General features: G+C 31.2%; 9 protein-coding genes across 9 annotated transcripts; 5 read left to right on the top strand and 4 right to left on the bottom strand.

Moving 5' to 3' along the window:
- Nucleotides 1–169: 169 nt before the first annotated feature.
- Nucleotides 170–841, top strand: RPL43A (60S ribosomal protein eL43 RPL43A; the record flags this gene model as incomplete). Its single annotated transcript, XM_064861001.1, has 2 exons — nucleotides 170–171; nucleotides 565–841. Coding segments are annotated over 2 exons (279 nt in total).
- A 4744-nt stretch (nucleotides 842–5585) lies between these two features.
- THP3 (Thp3p) lies at nucleotides 5586–6758 on the bottom strand (the record flags this gene model as incomplete). Its single annotated transcript, XM_064861000.1, has 1 exon — nucleotides 5586–6758. One exon carries the CDS (start codon nucleotides 6756–6758, stop codon nucleotides 5586–5588), a length of 1173 nt encoding a protein of 390 aa, XP_064717240.1.
- Nucleotides 6759–7204: 446 nt separating this feature from the next.
- MCM16 (Mcm16p) lies at nucleotides 7205–7930 on the top strand (the record flags this gene model as incomplete). The annotated part of the gene is made up of 1 exon (XM_064860999.1): nucleotides 7205–7930. One exon carries the CDS (start codon nucleotides 7205–7207, stop codon nucleotides 7928–7930), a length of 726 nt encoding a protein of 241 aa, XP_064717239.1.
- A 715-nt stretch (nucleotides 7931–8645) lies between these two features.
- Nucleotides 8646–10376, top strand: URA7 (CTP synthase URA7; the record flags this gene model as incomplete). Its single annotated transcript, XM_064860998.1, has 1 exon — nucleotides 8646–10376. The coding sequence occupies one exon, from the start codon at nucleotides 8646–8648 to the stop codon at nucleotides 10374–10376; it is 1731 nt and encodes a 576-aa protein (XP_064717238.1).
- Nucleotides 10377–11975: 1599 nt separating this feature from the next.
- On the top strand, nucleotides 11976–12635 carry ERD2 (Erd2p; the record flags this gene model as incomplete). The annotated part of the gene is made up of 1 exon (XM_064860997.1): nucleotides 11976–12635. One exon carries the CDS (start codon nucleotides 11976–11978, stop codon nucleotides 12633–12635), a length of 660 nt encoding a protein of 219 aa, XP_064717237.1.
- Nucleotides 12636–12845: 210 nt separating this feature from the next.
- Nucleotides 12846–13562, bottom strand: PRE7 (proteasome core particle subunit beta 6; the record flags this gene model as incomplete). The annotated part of the gene is made up of 1 exon (XM_064860996.1): nucleotides 12846–13562. One exon carries the CDS (start codon nucleotides 13560–13562, stop codon nucleotides 12846–12848), a length of 717 nt encoding a protein of 238 aa, XP_064717236.1.
- Nucleotides 13563–14775: 1213 nt separating this feature from the next.
- Nucleotides 14776–16173, top strand: COR1 (ubiquinol--cytochrome-c reductase subunit COR1; the record flags this gene model as incomplete). The annotated part of the gene is made up of 1 exon (XM_064860995.1): nucleotides 14776–16173. The coding sequence occupies one exon, from the start codon at nucleotides 14776–14778 to the stop codon at nucleotides 16171–16173; it is 1398 nt and encodes a 465-aa protein (XP_064717235.1).
- Nucleotides 16174–16552: 379 nt separating this feature from the next.
- PSY4 (Psy4p) lies at nucleotides 16553–17359 on the bottom strand (the record flags this gene model as incomplete). The annotated part of the gene is made up of 1 exon (XM_064860994.1): nucleotides 16553–17359. One exon carries the CDS (start codon nucleotides 17357–17359, stop codon nucleotides 16553–16555), a length of 807 nt encoding a protein of 268 aa, XP_064717234.1.
- Nucleotides 17360–17775: 416 nt separating this feature from the next.
- PWA37_004506 (uncharacterized protein) lies at nucleotides 17776–18156 on the bottom strand (the record flags this gene model as incomplete). The annotated part of the gene is made up of 1 exon (XM_064860993.1): nucleotides 17776–18156. One exon carries the CDS (start codon nucleotides 18154–18156, stop codon nucleotides 17776–17778), a length of 381 nt encoding a protein of 126 aa, XP_064717233.1.
- Between the last annotated feature and the right edge of the window lie 809 nt (nucleotides 18157–18965).

Raw genomic sequence — 18965 nt, 5'->3', positions numbered from 1 at the left:
TCCAACCTAAGAAACTAATTCTGGGAAGAAACCGAAAATACTGCAGATTTCAAATTTTGAATAATATCAATAAAAGAGAAAGAAGCCATATAAGGATATTGGCATTTGAGGATTTGCAACCTTTGACCACTCAACTTAAGAGCCCCAGAGATATATAAGTGACGCAAAGATGTATGTGAATTTTTGATGAAACACCAAAAATTAGGGAAAGGCAAAACAGTAGATACAGATTATTAAAACAGTATACATGTTGATGTAAGCGTGATGAGCAACAGGCCAGGGGTGGAATGTTTTCTAATATTGTTAATGGGATATTTTAAGTACAGTTAATCAAGCCAGTATTCAGCATATTGAAGATATGGTGGTGGCGTTTAATTGGACATGCAAAAGGAGATAATTTTTATGAATTAGATATTTGAAGTGTATTTGATCTGTTTTTGGACATTGACCTAATGATTTAAGTACATGATAAATGTAGTTTGAGGAAAGTTGTTTACTAACATATGTTTTATGATGGAAGAGCTTTTTTCTATTATTCAATAATAATAATAATATTTTGTATAGGGCTAAGAGAACTAAGAAAGTTGGTATCACAGGTAAGTACGGTGTTCGTTACGGTTCCTCGTTAAGAAGACAAGTTAAGAAGTTAGAAGTTCAACAACACGCTAGATACGAATGTTCTTTCTGTGGTAAGAAGAATGTCAAGAGAGGTGCTGCTGGTATCTGGACTTGTGGTTCTTGTAAGAAGACCGTCGCCGGTGGTGCTTACACTATCTCCACTGCTGCCGCTGCCACTGTTAGATCTACCATCAGAAGATTAAGAGAAATGGTTGAAGCTTAAACAACTCACAAATTTAATGAACATTTTTTAACTATTCTAGTATATTAGTAGTAATCATTTAGTTTTGTATTTAAGTGTATAAAATCATATTTTCTATATTTTCTGAAAAACTTTGAAATAATTTGCACACGTATATTGGATATTTGTTTGTTTTTAACTATGTAATGTATTTTATATCATCCTTTGCTTTATGGCAGTAATCCTTGGGGAGATGTTGTTAAGGACTGTTATGTTGACTGGTTTGGGGATATATAAAACTTTAAAGGGATCTATGTAAAATTCTCAATAATGCCAAGCAGGTTTTTATATTTCTTAGAAGAATGCTATTATTGAGTGAAATAAAATAAAAATTATTAAAAGAAAGGAAGAGTTTTGTTTTTTAATTGTGGGTCTCTTTTGTATTATTTCTTAAAAAATAAATAATACAGCAAGGTGAATTCGACTTAAAAAGTTTACAGTACAGAAACAATATGAATTGATTGATTGAGACTATTAGAAAATTTTTTAAAACAAGCTGTTTGGTTTTTTCCATTATTTACATAAATAAAAATGGTTATATTTCAAGAAACTTGTATCAAATTTCAAATTATGATAATTTGACAATGTATAAAAATAGTAAAAGTTTAAACATTGAAAAGAGTTTTATTAGATATTATCTTAATTATGTAAACCACCTTATAAGAGTGTTTGCTGATAATATAGGTAAAAAACAAAATAAAGTGAAAAGAGGAAGTTTGTTAAGTAAAGGAAAATATGAACAAAAAGTTGAAAGATATGAGAAAGATAAGGGATAAATGTAGTCAAAAGAGAAGTTTCTTTTTGTTTCTTCTTTAGTAATTAGTAATGTCATTACTATGATATTCTATGTATATACTAAGCTTGTTATTGATTAAACTAGTTGGAACTAATTCATGTCTTTTTGTTTTTGTTATTTTAATATTTTGTTTACAAAAAGTTTTTTTTCTGGTAGTTTTTCAAAGTTCATGAAATTTGAATAAACAATTTTTCTAATAATAATTAGCATGATACTGTAAGGATTATGTAAGGGTTATCTCGAATAATATACTAAAATATGGATATTAATTATATATATAAACACTTACAAATTATATAATTGGTTAATTCTAACTGTTAAATAGATTAGTCTTAGTTATTCGTCTTGTTATTCTTTTTTATTAAACCTATTAGGTAGAATACAAATAGTAATGCTGATAATTACCTCTGGTACTATCTCTCAATAAACAAGAATCTCTTAAGTAAGCTTCGTAGTAATTTGCCACCAATATCCATTTGACGATCATATGTTCGTTCGAATACACTCACAATCTTGGGCCCAGAGTCTCAGTTGTTCCAAGTCCTTCGCCTCGACATTAGGCGTTACTAGTGGACTATGTATTTCAAGATTTCCAATTAGAACTTCTTACAAATATACTGTGAAACAACTACCAAACACAGAAACCATAAATAAGCTTAAAATTGTTATTTTACAAAGTATATTTTCTCTTTTTAAATGAATGTTTTTATCATATAAATGTAACCTAAAAAGTTAATTCCAATAAATACATTTTTTACTCATTTTATCATCTTATGCTAACTAGCATATCAATTTGTCTTTAAAATTACTAACACATTATTATATATATGTTGAGAATGAATGCCTGTAGGCATTGGACATATAGTAAACATTCTCAATATTATATTAAACAAATTTAGTATACAAGATTATAATAAAGTTTTTCCCTTTCCTTCTCTATATACAACATAAAAATAATAATATACAAAGATTGTAAATAAAATAAAAATAATGTATGATGAAATCCTTGGCTTTATATATGTTACCATTAAACCATTTTACCCTGCGAACGGTAAGATATTTAATAAACAAACTCAACAACTTTTTGTGACCCCTCAACGATTATTACTCAACAATTTATCGTTTAGTGTCTGCTAAAATCTTATTGTTCTATCTATTTCATTATAGAATATTCTATTTCAACAATATATGCCTTTTCTATGTGAAAACGATATATTCATGTATATTGCACTCAAACTTGAATGAAAATTCATATGTTCTCTATTTTTTAATCTTTTTCTTGATTGATTTATAAGGATTTTTCTCACATTTACTGAATACAACTCCCACCTTTAAAACTGTAAAGATACCCTATCGTTAACTTTTTCTTACCGCAATACGATCTCAAATTTAATAAAAATATCTTAAAAATATTCTACAAAACAATTTTTATGTGATTATGAGAAAATTCAAGATAAGAAAATTATCTTCTAATTTCTACTCTAGCACAAGTTACAGATGCTTTATATAATTTTTTATATACAACATACACCAACATATAAATACGCATAAAATTTTATCAAATATGTATTCTCTATAATTTCAAAACATTCTAATAGACTTACATGTCCACTTCATAAAATTTATAATAAGTGCTACAGATTAAAATTGTTTTTACAGGCACGTCTCCCACAACTCAATACACAACTGAAAATAAATTGTCAGTATAAAAAAATTAAAATATACTTAATTTTTTTTTTTTTTGCTTTTATGAAAGAGAAGGATCTATATCCAATAAGCTAAAATAATATGAGATGAAAAATATTTTAATATATAAATTACATTAAGGAAGTTTCTGTTCCTTGTTTAAACAACAAGCATCTACTTATTGTTTATAATTTTATAGAGTTTCTTAAAAGCTCATTATGATAAAATACACCATAATAACACATTAAAAAAAATCCAAAGGTATCACCCAATTCTATGGAAAAAATCTATTCATTTGCATACATATGTTATGATCAATGATCACCATTAGATAAGCCAGCAGAATTAAGTGTTAAACCCTAAAACACATTGACACTTTATTTCCTTCTTTTTTGTGAACCCTCAAATCTATTAAGGGAGAACGCTTTTTTTTTTTGTAGAATATTAATAAAACCTAACAAAAAAATAAACCAGAGAATGTTTTAGAAAACTTATTTTTATTGTTATTTTTTATACAATATGTGGGAAAACAAAGTAAAACAATACATGTTGGCAATTCTTGTAAAGCATTTTTTTTGTGTTATTTTGACAACAATATTTTCTTCGGAGTCCGTGTACATCTCTTTGTTTATGAAACTAATCTTACATAAAAAAAGTTCTTTTATTATAATCTTAATTTACTTTTTTATTGATATCAAACAATGCTACTCGAACCCTCCAATTTCAATTACACATATATAATTGAACCTGTAGATATACAAACAAAAAGAATACTAAATATATCATTTTTTGCTTTATTACTGATTAATTATAAATCTTTCAAAGTGTCGAGTCCTTTAATATACTAAAATCGAAAAAAAACATTTACACTAGTATAACAGATAAGTTAAAAAGATATATTCAATATTATAACAAGGAAACCTATCATCCCAAATGCTAAAGGTATTACATCATATACAAGCGCCGAATATTTAACTAGGAGAAATAAAATAAATTTATTACTAGAAAAATTTTTATATGTCCAGATGGGAGGGTAAGGACAAGTACTATTCAGGGATAAGGATCTATTATATACATATATATTAAGAAAATAACTAATGTCAGGGAACATTCAGTTCGAATAATTTTTTTTCAAAAACATGATCATTTGCGCTTTAAGCCAGATAATAATAATGTAATCTTTATTAAAAATTCTAACTACAATATTTCAGCTCTAAATAATACCTCTAAGAGTAACATTATATCTCATCAGTATATAATAAAATCAACCCTACTAATATTTCCTTTAACTATTACTTCAAATAAATATTCAATAGGGTTTTTATTGAGAAACGCAGAAATATTGTACTAAAATAACCTTCTATTCCAATTAAAAAAATTATTTGGTATGGATTCTCAAATAATACTTATTTACATTAACTTAGTGCACAATAAAGCTAAAGGAATTATGTATATCTTAAAAACAACATATTACTTAAATCAGGAAAGTTGGAGAGAATCGAACTATCAAGATTTATATAGTTTGCTTTTGGAATTAATCTCACATCTTAATTATAATGATAATAAATTATATCTTCCGAAATTACCATCACTTTTTGACATCATACATTATTAACAGAAAGACTGACAATGAGACTAATAATATAGATGATTTGAGTTATACAAAATTCAGTAGAATAAAACTGAGCAGTAGTACTTCTTATTCTATGTTTAAAGCATTTTCTATAGAATATAATCCTTCAATATTGAAATAAATGCGGGTTGGGAAAATATTAATAACAAAGAAAATCTCTACAAACAACCATATCATTGTTAAAATCAAAGTTTTATATGATAGTAATCATCATCAGTCTAAATGCCAATAATCTATTATCAACCTACTAAAAGAAGTTGCCAAACATACTGTTATTCAAAATCAATTATAAAAATAATTTCAGCACCTCTGTCTACACTACAGTGATTAATGATTGGTATAAAATAAACTTAAGCATTGAAGATATTTATAAAGAGATACAAGTTAGGATGTGGGAATCACAAAGACCCATATTGGAGATATGTGATCCTATTTTGCATTAATATAATAGAGTATGTGTATAAATGAAGGAGAGCAAAGAACAAAAAAAATAATAAATGAAAAAAGAAAATTATGGCACTCCATTATACTGACAGATATAGTTCATCCTTTCCCATTTACTCTTTATTATAGTCAATAATAGTATATTTAATATACGCATTTTTGTATCTTTATATTTGACCTTTAATATCAACTTTTCTAGAATTATCATAAATCTGTTTCATTTTCTGTTTGCAATTTTTTGTATCCAAATACCTAAACTCAGTATCAGTATTTGGATTTTTCACTGCAATATATGAATCCAATTGTTTCTCCTTTAGATACGTTATTAACTCCAATTGATCATGAAACCTAAATAACTGAACCATATATTTAATGTTTAATTGGTTATAACTTTGACATATTATCATTAAAGCTTTCAGTCTTTCTCTCTCTATGACGGGACTAACTAAATTTGTGGCCACTCCATTTATACTTTTAGCTATAGATAAGGAGTTTGAATAGTCACCTAATAAAACGTTTTGTGATAATTGGAAACTTTTCTGTACTCTTTGTTCTTGAAAGGTTTGGATATCTTCTTGGATCAATTTCAATCTCCAAGATGTTATCGACTCAAAGTTTTCTGTCAATATAAAATATAATATTAGGTAGCTGACAAATTCTGAATAGCTTGTCTTTTTCAAATCTGGCTTAGAATATAAGATAAACAACCTACTCTGGCACTGATTGAATTCCCCTAGATCGCCATTCTCAAGAGCTAACCTTGCATGAGTCTGGTACACTTTCATTGTGAATTTATTTTCTATCATCTGTACTCTCATATCTTGTCTTATTGATTTCAGTTGATCACATATATACGTGTAATTGACCTCATGACGAGCATACCTACCCATAATGAATTTGAAAGCTTTATTTAAAATAGGCAAAGGACGTACAAACTCCGGGTTTGGTTCAGACGTCAGTCTCAAATACCGTTTCTCCAAAGTAGTACATTTCCCTATGATTGTTTTGGATTGGTCATAGGCATGCGATTTAGTGCCAATCGCATTCAAATTGGAGAAATCTTCCTGTTCTTGTAATGGATCAAATGTATTTTTAATTCTTTTAGTTTCCCGTCGAGATTTTACTTGAAATCTTTCTGCCCTTCTTTTCCTCTTTTCTGCTTCTATAAGAGAGTCTCCAATCATAGTTTGTAAAGGGTCATATGGATCTTCTTGTGCTGTAAGCTGTGAACTTATTTCTTTACTATTCTTATTCTTCTTCTTATTGTTTTCACTGTTAGGAGATTTACTCTTCAGTTTTCCCAAAGCTAAAGGTGTCACTTGGTTATAAAGAGCAGACATCAATGGTATAGACAATAAATTGACTTTTGAACTATATTACTGTACTTTTCTTTGTCTTGTGCTTTTTAAATACAAACAACACACACCCTATTTTTTTTTACTTCCTCTTTTAAAGTACTGGCTCGATAAGAATAAGATCTTTGATGATTATTTAAAGATGATTGAATCCATCTAACAGTGTCACAGATATATTTACCATGATTAATCATGGTAATTATTATCACTCACTCACCCATTTATAACATTCACGTGACATAGGAAAGAATTGACATGAGAAACACAACATTTTCAATTCTAACCCTAACCCTAACTCTAAACATTTATCTCAAAGATAACAGATCCAAATACAAAATATAAATACAAATAGAAGCACAAATAGAAACACAAATACAAATACAAAAGTGGAGAAAGTATACTATACTAATGAGAGAAATGACTGTAGCGCAATGAGATTATCCTTCTTAGACATGAGTGATAGAAATATCTATGACCCTTTAGAAAAAGTACGAAAATTAGAACGAAGACATGTAGAGGTGCATTTACAGCTACTGAAGGCATTGGATGAATTGTATTTGACTAAAGAAGACCGCCAAAACTTCATGTTGGCAAGGGAGCAGGAAGCTCAGCTAGAAGATAGACATATGTTACAAATGTCCTTGGAAAAGAGTGTTGCCATTTCCAAAGCTATTAAAAGACATCTACAGCAGTCACGGTCGAAGAGTAATCAAAACGATATCAGCGCCGATACTACTATCACCACTCGTAATGATGATGTTCATGATGTTGATATTGGTGCTACTGATAATAACAATATTATTATATCCACCACAAGTGAGGACAAATTAGCGTCTGAATTAATCAGGTTAAGCATGAACAATTTTTCATTAGATTCCAAACTTGTTGAGATGTTAGAACCATTACATCAATTATCTCAAGAATATAATGAACGACGCCAAGAATTTGAACGTCTAAAATCCGAGCTAAACCAATTGGTTTCAAATCTTCCTTTGGAAGGAACAAAGAATGAAGCTGTCACAGAGACGAATAATAACACAGCAGACTCTCTGATACCCGCATCTCCATCTTCAGCAGACGTGGATCTCCAATTAGAAAGAGAAAATACTTCTTTAATTGAACTTATCACAGCCCTGACACATCTTTCAAGAAGATAAGTCGCCTAGGAGTTCCCATCTGTCTATGTATCCTTCCTTCCTATACATGCAATGCAATATACACATACAATACATAGCAATCATATAATATCTGGGGAGATACATTCAAGAATATCACCCTACACGGTAGCCGTTAAAAACGACACAAACGGCGGAACCACCTCATTGTTTCTTTTTGTTTTGGCGATGAGACACACAAAAGAAAAAAAAAAAGAAAGGAAAAGAAAATTTTTTTTTATTTTCATTTTTTCACTTCTTCAAATATTTAAAGAAACATGTGATGAGGTGATGAGATACAGTTCTCAAAGTTTGAAATGTTTTAACGATTAAAGGTTAAAGAAGCACATCCCCTATTACTGTTATCACGCCTTTCTTAGTAAAACTACTTATTTATCCTTCTTAATATATATTTTATTATGCTCGACTTTTTGCTTACTCACTATTTACCTTCCTGATCTTTATCTCTTTTTAGTTTTGTAAACTTTTTAAGTTGCAGTTCTTCCCGCTGTTAATTACATCTACAAGGGCCTGTTGCATTTTGCTTTTATTCCACAACTTTTTTCATTCCTCTTCACTTATTCTCTTTTCTGTCCTCCCCGTGCCCAAACCTCTAAGAAAGATTTACTTTTGTTAATCTTATACCTACTATACGTTTCCAGGTAGTCATATCAATATTATATACGAAAAAAAAGAGTTCATTGAACAAACTAAAAAAATGAAGTACGTTGTCGTTTCTGGTGGTGTCATCTCCGGTATTGGTAAAGGTGTTCTTGCATCTTCAACTGGTATGCTTTTCAAGACTTTGGGTTTAAAAGTCACCTCTATTAAAATAGACCCATACATGAATATTGATGCAGGTACCATGTCTCCATTGGAACACGGTGAATGTTTTGTCTTAAATGACGGTGGTGAAACAGATTTGGATCTAGGTAACTATGAAAGATATTTAAATGTCACTTTGACTAGGGACCACAACATCACAACTGGTAAGATCTACTCTCATGTTATTGCTAAAGAAAGAAAAGGTGATTATTTGGGTAAGACCGTCCAAATCGTCCCACATTTGACTAATGCTATCCAAGAATGGATCGAACGTGTATCTAAGATTCCTGTTGATGACACCGGGTTGGAACCAGATGTCTGTATTATTGAATTAGGTGGTACTGTTGGTGACATTGAAAGTGCTCCATTTGTGGAAGCCTTGAGACAATTCCAATTTAGAGTTGGTAGGGAAAACTTTGCTTTAATTCATGTCTCTTTGGTCCCAATGATCCATGGTGAACAAAAGACAAAACCAACTCAGGCTGCCATCAGAGATTTAAGATCTCTTGGTTTGGTACCAGATATGATTGCTTGTAGATGTTCTGAGACTTTGGATAAAGCAACCATTGAGAAGATTGCCATGTTCTGTCATGTGGGTCCGGAACAAGTAGTCAATGTCCACGACGTTAATTCAACTTATCATGTTCCATTGCTATTGTTAGAACAAAAAATGATGGATTATTTACGTACTAGACTACACTTAAATGATGTTACCTTATCTTCTGAAGATATTTCAAGAGGTGAAAACTTATTAGCCAAATGGAAGGCTACCACAAGTAACTTTGATGAATCCATGGAAATTGTTAAGATCGCTCTTGTTGGTAAATATACCCATCTAAAAGATTCATACTTATCTGTCATCAAAGCCTTGGAACACTCTTCTATGCAATGTCGTCGTATCTTAGAGATTCAATGGGTAGAAGCTACGGATTTAGAACCTGAGATGCAAGAATTAAATAAAGAGAAGTTTCATGAAGCCTGGAACAAAGTCAGTACTGCTGATGGTATCTTAGTGCCAGGTGGGTTTGGTGTCCGGGGTACTGAAGGTATGATTCTAGCTGCTCGTTGGGCCCGTGAAAATAAAATTCCTTACTTGGGTATATGTCTTGGTTTACAGATCGCTACTATTGAATTTGCTCGTGATGTATTAGACAAGAAAAACGGTAATTCTACTGAATTCGTCAACGATCTACCAGAAGAGGATCAAATCGTTGTTTACATGCCTGAAATCGACAGAGAAAATATGGGTGGTACCATGAGACTAGGTTTGAGACCAACATATTTCCAAGAAGACACTGAATGGTCCACAATTAAAAAACTTTACGGTAACCAAGAAAGTGTAGAAGAAAGACATAGACATCGTTATGAAATCAACCCGGCTATTGTAGAAGAATTGGAAGCTAACGGTCTTGTGTTTGTCGGTAAAGATGAAACCCACAAGCGTTGTGAAATCTTAGAATTAAAAAACCATCCATATTATGTTGCTACACAGTACCACCCAGAATATACATCTAAGGTCTTAGATCCATCAAAACCTTTCTTAGGTCTTGTTGCTGCTTCTTCTGGTATTTTACAAGACGTCTTAGAGGGGAAATATCAAATTCATAGTCAAAGTGAATTTTAATAAAGTTAAAAATACGATAGTAGGCAAATATAAACAAACAAAAAAGAAAGGAAACGACAAAACAGAAGCTATCGAATTACATTATCTAGTACACATGTGTATATATGTGTTTACTCTTTTTCAGGATTTATAAATCTATATAATCAATAAAATATAAATTCGTACCTTGTATAAGATAAGTGAGACTCCAACCTAATTTTATATAAATAATTCTTATAGTATAAACATATAAAAACAAAAAAAAAATAAGGGGACATGCAAAAGGATAATATAAAACAGATGCAACAGAAGACCACAAATTTTTAAGTTGACGAGAAAGTTTGACCGTGAATGGTGTTATGAAACTCAATAAATATGTATGGTCGCTTTACCTTTAAAGGATTATTTTCAACCCGAAATTATTGGCCTTTAAAAAGCCTCAATATATTAACTTCGTAGTATAGAAGAAAGTTGCAATTAATAATCACAATACAGTTGTACAACTAGATTATATTACACAGTCCAGCATTTTTTATCACGATATAATATACAAACAAAATAGTTTGACATTTAGCATAGACTATTGCTCATTAGGTTAAAACTATTAATTAAAAATCAAGAAATATTCCGGTATACAGAGTAACTGAAGAATATTTTAGTTTGCTTTGCAAACTAGAGTTAAAATCACCTATTTTGTATTTATCCATACTAGTCTTAGAGACCATATATTATATCATTAAAATATGGTGCAGAGACCAACGCTCTCTTCCCTCTATTTTAGTCTTTGGACCAAAAACCAGGGAGCTATCAATAAAAAAAAAGTACATCCTAAAAATTTCTCATTAAAACTTGTAATCGATTTAATGTGATCATGAATCTTTTATTTACGATCAGTTGAGAGTGAAGCTTTGAAGGCAGCAATCAGAAGATTAAATTTCATCAAAGTGATATTATACAACAGAACATAACATAGAAGATGTTGCCATATATCACTATTGGCGACAAATGTCCCCAGATAGGTTGCTGAAATTGATAGGAATTTTAATCAAGAAATCTGTAAAAATTACAGAAGTATGCAACCAGACCATTAGTTAATGTTTTCCGCATCTACTCACATGAAGACTGCATCTACTGCTGCTTCTATTGACACATGGAGAATAATGGACTCGCTAAATATTTCACATTTGAATAAAACAGAAGGCTACATCATCCTGCGCTATCAGTTTGCTATACCTCCAAAAATCAATTTACACGAAAAGAGAAGTATTCCGTCTCAAGTTACAATATTCGTGTGAAGTTACACTTTGTTTTTTCTGTTTTTTTTTTTTTTTTTTTTTTCTTTGCAACGATTAGAGGAGAAATGTCTACTTGTCTTTTTTGTTGTCTTTGTGGTAATGATAGGGATAACAATAATATTGCAAGAGAGGCCACTGGGTGCTCTTGAAACTTCACTAAAAGATGTGACGGTCACAGTTCATATAATTATTGCATGTTTAAAGTAGAATCATATACATCTTACACTGGGAGAACATCTTGAAAAAAAATTAAGTGTTTGTGAGTTTAGTTATAGTGTATTATTTTGTCAATAGACAGCCTCAAAGGAGAATTGAGGATAACAAAATGATAAATATATTTAGAATATTGGGTGATTTCTCTCATTTGGCCAGTATTGGGATCCTTATCCACACAGTGACCACCACAATTGCCATTGATGGTATCTCATTGAAAACCCAGGTACTTTATGCTCTGGTATTTTTAACACGTTATATGGATCTATTGAGCTTCCATTGGGTCTCGTTATACAACACTTTAATGAAACTATTTTTCATTGGGTCATCCATCTATATTGTCGTGTTGATTCAAAGTTTCCAAAAGAAGAACCCTATCGCCTATAAAGAAATGATCATGAATGACACTTTCAAAATACAATTCCTTTTGATCGGAGCCTTGATTATGTCACTAATATTCCATCACAAATTCACTTTACTGGAATTATTATGGAGTTTTTCAGTTTGGTTGGAGAGTGTGGCAATCTTACCACAGTTGTTCATGTTAAGTAAGATCGGCAAGGCTCCATCATTAACTGTACATTACATTTTCTCCCTAGGGATATATAGATTCCTTTACATTTTCAACTGGATCTGGAGATATTACAGTGAAGAGAAATGGGACTATATAGCCATCATGGCAGGCGTCTTGCAGACTCTATTATACAGCGATTTCTTCTATATCTACTATAAGAAAGTTATTAAATCAGGTAAATTCGAATTACCTCATTAATTCTCACAAAACACACAAGATAACAATCAACATTAATAGACAAGGGTGTATAGATATCAGAAGTTTATATCATCTAAGCACATATACATATGTACATATATATATATATATATATATATATATACATACATACATACATACATACATATATGCATATATGTATTGTGTAAGTACATGAGGTACACATATATGTATAAGTTTGTAAAGGAATTAATCTCTTTTCAATTCATAAAATTCCGTCTTAACACCGTCCTTTGTGGCAATAAGAATCTCTAACCCATCACCAACGTGGATATGTCTTTCAGTAGCAGATGTGAAAGCATCACGCACCAATTTAATAGTTTCTTCTAATGAAAGCGACTCAATTGGACGTTTCACTTTACCATTTGAATCCGGTTGATATTGGTTCTTAAAATTAACTTGATTATCCAGGAAGGGCATAATCAAAGAAGCTGCGGCACCACCTGCCCTACATTGTTCTCTTTCATAGGACCCCACCGGGTCAAACGAATAGATTGCACCACGACCTTCCGAATCTAAACCTCCCAGGATGGTGTGAACGTAGTATGGGAAGAATCTTTTCCCATAGAGTAGATGTTGTACATTTCTTGCCATTGTCTTCACGGTCATTGTCTTGTCGTTATTATCGAAATGATACCATTTCAAAGAGTTCTGGACTCTTTTAACTAGGGCAGTCCCGTCAGCAGAGAAACCGTTTGCAGATATTAGTAGATTGTCACCGATATGGAATACTTTGGGTTCGTATCGTGAGTTAATAGAATAGTCTGTTGTGTGTCTTGTATCACCTGCCAATACAACGAAGTCTTTACCTGCGATACCAAGGATAGTACCACCGTTGTCACTGTATGGATTGAATCTATGTTCTATTGGGGTGTGTGCCACTGAATTATCGTATTCTGTAGACATTGTTATTTTATTTTATTTTATTTTATTTTATTTTATTTTATTTTATTTTATTATTATTATCCTGAAGCTTCACAATCTTTTTATTTCTTTTAGATGTATTTAATAATATTATGGTATGCTTTTAGTTGAGATGACTATGTTAGAACTTTAAGTGTACTTCCACGAACCACACACTATCAAACACTCTTTATTATATTTATCCACTTTTTTTTTTTGCCACATCTTTCTTAACTAATCAATCACTTCACCCAAATCCTTTTCTTATCCTTTAACTATAAACGGAAAAAAAAAGAAAAAGAAAGCGAAACACAACAACGACGACAACAGCAACAAAACATATATAAAAAGGAAAATAGTTAGAAAAAAAATCACAAAATAGGGTTAATACAACACCTGTCTATTTTACCCGTTGGAATAGTCAATACCCTACATATACACCTCTGTGCTCTGGGGAAAAAGAGCCAACACACGCAACAAACCCTAACACAGCGATTTCAACCAATGAAAACTTACACGTTGTCCAAACACCCAGACAACTTCCAATTACGAAAAAAAAAAAATAAAAAAAAAAAAAGAAAAGAAACAAAAAAAACAACGACGACAAACGACTTTAACGGAGATTTAGATTGACTAAGGAATAAAAACATTTCAATCAATTCGATCATATCCAAATCCTTTTCCTCTTCATCTTCTATCTTCTCTCCTCCCCCCCTGCTCAAGCTACTCAGCTGCTTTAACTGCCTGTCTATCTTGAACAGGTTAACACAAGCCGTGAAAGTTTAAATAAATAAGAGCTTTACAAACTTCTATATTCTATATGTCTCAAATTATTTGACTTGCCTTGTGCATTCTATAGAAGACCTTTAAACACTTGTTTGCTATTTATTGTCCTTGTTCATTACTAGTATTGTCATTACTGCTATCATTTATCGTTAATTGGTTACCTGCCTTTTCCCCTCTATTCGTTCCAACGCATAGATATTAAAGAAAAAGTTAGTATATATTATAATAGAAGGCGAATAATTTAATATCTCTATTATAAAAAAACAAAGGAGGAGAATAGAAGAATATCTGTTGAATACTACTATCTTTTAAAATCAATCATATCAAGTTATTTCTTAATTGAACATCCTCCAAAAAGAAAAAAAAAATATCAGGATTTAAAAGGAAACAAGGTAAAACGCATACCACACCTATATTACTCTAATACAACATGCTAAGAACTCATTGTTTATCTAAACCTATTAATCTATCTCGTGGATTAGCCACCCAGGTATCCAATGCTACTTTTGCTAAACATACTAAATTAAATAATGGTATATCTGTCTATACAAATTCTCAACCAACTGAAAATAATAACTATAGTAATAACAGCACCGTTACTTTGTTAGTCAGAAACTCAGGAGTCACTTCTGAAAATCCTTACAACAACGGTGTCTCCCATGTCTGGTCCCATTACTATCAAAATGATCCAACTTTAAATAAATGGGCTAACTCAAATGGTGCCATCTTATCTTCCAATATAAACCGTGACTATCAGACCTTCTCCTTGAATGGTCAAATCCCTCTAAAAGAATCCTTACAATTCCTAAATTCAAATCTTTTAAATTTACAAACTAATAAATTAGAGTCACACAATTTATCTAAGGTAAAACAACAAGTCATGGACAAGATCTCTTATCAAGAAAACAAACAACAGGATAAAGCTGTTATCGAACATCTTTATTCCACTGCTTTCCAAAATACTCCCTTGAGTTTACCACTTCTAGGTACCTTAGATACCGTCTCAGACTTAACCAAAGACGATTTAGTCAAATTTGCCAAGGAAAGATATGACAACACTGACAACTTATCCATCCTAGTTTCTGGTACACAAGTCGCTAATCAGTCTCACGAAGCTATAGTGGAAGCTGTCGACCAAGTACTATCCTCTGTCTCTACAAAGGGTAAGACCACCGATGGCTCCTCTTTGGCAAAATCTAGCTTCATTGGTAGTGAAGTCAGATTGAGAGATGATACTTTACCACATGCATGGATCTCTATAGCTGTGGAAAGTGAAGCTGTTGGTAGCCCAGACCAGTTGACCTCCGAAGTGGCTGCTGCCATCTTTGGTCAATACAACGCCTTCGAACCAAGATCCAGATTACAAGGCATTAAAGTCCTGGATACTTTGCAAGAATATGGTTTGTGTGATAGCTTCAAACATTTCCAATTGTCTCATAGAGACTCTGGTTTGTGGGGGATGGTCACTTGTACTTCTAACGTTTCCGGTATCGATGATTTGATCCATTTCATTTTGAAACAATGGAACAGATTATCCATCTCTATCACAGAGACTGAGTTGGAAAGAGGCAAAGCCATGTTGAAACTGTCTTTAGCTGAAAAATATGCTGGTGCTGCCAACTGGGCCGATTTCCTTGTCAGTTACCCACAATATAAGTCTCTTGACGAAATCTTCGTTGAGATCGATAAGGTTACTGTCAAAGATTTGAAACATTGGGCTAATAAGAGACTATGGGATCAAGATATTGCTATTGCTGGTATGGGTCAAATCGAAGATTTATTAGATTACATGAGAATGAGGAATGACATGTCTATGATGAGATGGTGATTTTCTATATACATTCTTTTTTTATTTCTTTTATTGTTTTTTTTTTTTTTTTTTTGAAATAGCCCATCATCAAATCTTTGATTAACTTTATTTTCTTTGGTCCCAGACAACATTATTCTTTTTATCGTCTTCCCACAAAAAAAGAAAAAAAAAATAATTCTTCCTGTGTGTATAACAATAATAATATGTGAATATTCATATCGAAAGTAATAATTGTTTAAAAAGCATTGTTATTTTTTACTATTCTCTTTTTAATTTATTATCTATTTATTAAATTTAATTCTTATTCTTATTCTTATTCTTATTCTTATTCTCTTTTTATTATCTCTATTAAATACTCTATATAGATATAGATATATATCATCAGTATACTTATGATTTATTCACTAATCTGTTTATCAGTTTCTTTCTTATCCTCAACCCCACCTTCGTTATTGTCCTCATTTTCTTCTTCCACCTCTTCATCAGACCTTTCTTCCTCATCAGACCCCTCTTCTACATAATCTTCATCCTCCTCGTCATCAAATTCTAAACCATCTTCATTTAGATCTCCAACTGTTATTTCCATATCTTCATTGATATCTTCCTCTTCATCATATTCGTAATTCACACTCATCACTGAATCAATTTCTTTTAAAAATTCGTTGTACTCTCTTTTTATCTTTAATTCAGATATACTGTCTCCATTCTCTTTCGGCATAAAGGGTATCTGTGACATAGAAATCTCTTTATTAGCCAGGGAGATATTAGGGGATAAGGATGAAGGGTACAAAGATAATTGATTTTGATCAACCAGATGATTGAAATTTTGTTTCAATTCGAAATCATAATCAGATTCCACATATATACATTTCTTCAAAGCATTAACAAATTTTGTAAATTGATCTTGCTGAACATATTTCAATGGATCGTAGACCAGTTCACATACCCTTCTTATAGTAAACGGTACTTTCCCTCTTTTAAAAAATTTTTCATTCAATATATTGATATCGTTGTTGTACTCGATCAAACTATTTTGTATTTTATCTGTTGTTATAAGAAAAACATCGTTTGGGATAGAATCTTTCATATATAGTAATAACGAGTCAAATATTGATTGCTCTACTGTTTCAAAAGTGTTTGGATATTTATCTTCCACTATAGTACGTAACCAATCAAACAATATATCCTTCTCCTTTGGATCCATTATTATTAATCTTTTTTTTTTTTGTTATCTTCTTTTTTTTTATTTGGTACCTAACTATAAACGCATGTACATAGGACACTTCACCAAAACCTCAGAAGAAAATGGTCTTCTTCTCAATTGAAGAACACAGCCACTTAACTTATTTAGTTCAACGAACATATACGATCCTCATTTTATGTCAACTCATCTCATTTCACTGTATCACATGGCCTTCCTGATGAAATATTTCTAACAAATGCACAAATGTCACTATAAATCACAATCCGTGGCAATTTTTGTAAAATTACTTTTTTCTACCTACACAAGCCGTACACCACATACCCAAAAACACATAAAATCACAGACACCATATCTCTATTATCTATTTATATACATATATCTATTCGTACACACGTACTGTTGTCAGGTGTATTGTATCACTGCAGTTGGGCTCTCTGTTCTAGCAGATAGAATATTACTATACCCAATACACTGCCTAATCCATTGACCATCATGTCATAAAGATCGAAGATTCTGATCCCATTAGTTAGCCAATACTGTAAAAACTCGCTTCCAATGGATCCAATCATTACACATAGAATAACTGCCAATGCATATTTATTATTTAACAAAATCGATGACTGTATGAAATTCCAGACGGTATATCTAATATTGGAAATCAAATTATCCGTATTATAATCCGGCACGTAGGAATGCAAATCCGCATTAAATGTTTCGAAGTTATTCACTTGTGAAATAATATTTTGGTTCTTAAATGGAAAAATGGCTAAGAACAGAATTGTTTCACTGCAAAACATGGTGAAATGCGTCAGTTTATCGTGACTTGAGATAAAACGTAAATTTGATGGCACTGTTTTAATTAGGCCTAAGATAAAAACATAGGAGACTATTTAAAACAAATAATATCGTATATCTTTTTCTAATCGGTATCATTATTATAATCTCTCTTTTTTTTTCTTTTCTTTTTTCTTTTTTATTTTTAAATACTATCTTAAACCCTCCGCAATTGTTTAAGCTTGTCTCTCTCTCCCAAACCCTCTCTTCCTACTTCTATTATTCATCCAAGATAATTGTAAAAGTCGATTAAACAATCAACCAACTAATAAATTAAAGTTAACACAATTTTCAAATTAATAACCTCTCTGTCTACACACCTGTCAATAAAGAAGAGGTTATAATACGATCCATCCATTCACCTAGCTATATACTACTATTATTTTTAACAAAACAAATAAATGGTGCAACTTCTGTGGATAGATTATTAAAAAAATCATCTTCAACGACAAATTATTAAAATGTCGTTTTAAACGGGGAAAACTTTTCCTGTCATTATTCACGGAGTATTTTTCCTATTTTTTGCCAAAGTTTCTTTTTTTTTTTTTTTTTTATTTGGTTGATTACTTTTTAAGATTAATGGACAGAAAATGAAAGGACTGAATCACTTTGTTATAAAGAACCATCAAAAAGAGGTTACTCTGTCTTAATAAGTACTATTGTGCATCTTTAAATTGCATGGGTATTAGCTGTCCATGTAAACCATAAAATCAACGTCAATTGATAACAACTACATCGATATCTATATTTATACCTCTATTTATATAACCAA

Source organism: Arxiozyma heterogenica (genome assembly GCF_036370985.1).
Source record: "Arxiozyma heterogenica strain weizmannii chromosome Unknown scaffold_6, whole genome shotgun sequence".
Taxonomy (NCBI): domain Eukaryota; kingdom Fungi; phylum Ascomycota; class Saccharomycetes; order Saccharomycetales; family Saccharomycetaceae; genus Arxiozyma; species Arxiozyma heterogenica.
This window is presented reverse-complemented; position numbering and strand designations above follow the sequence as displayed.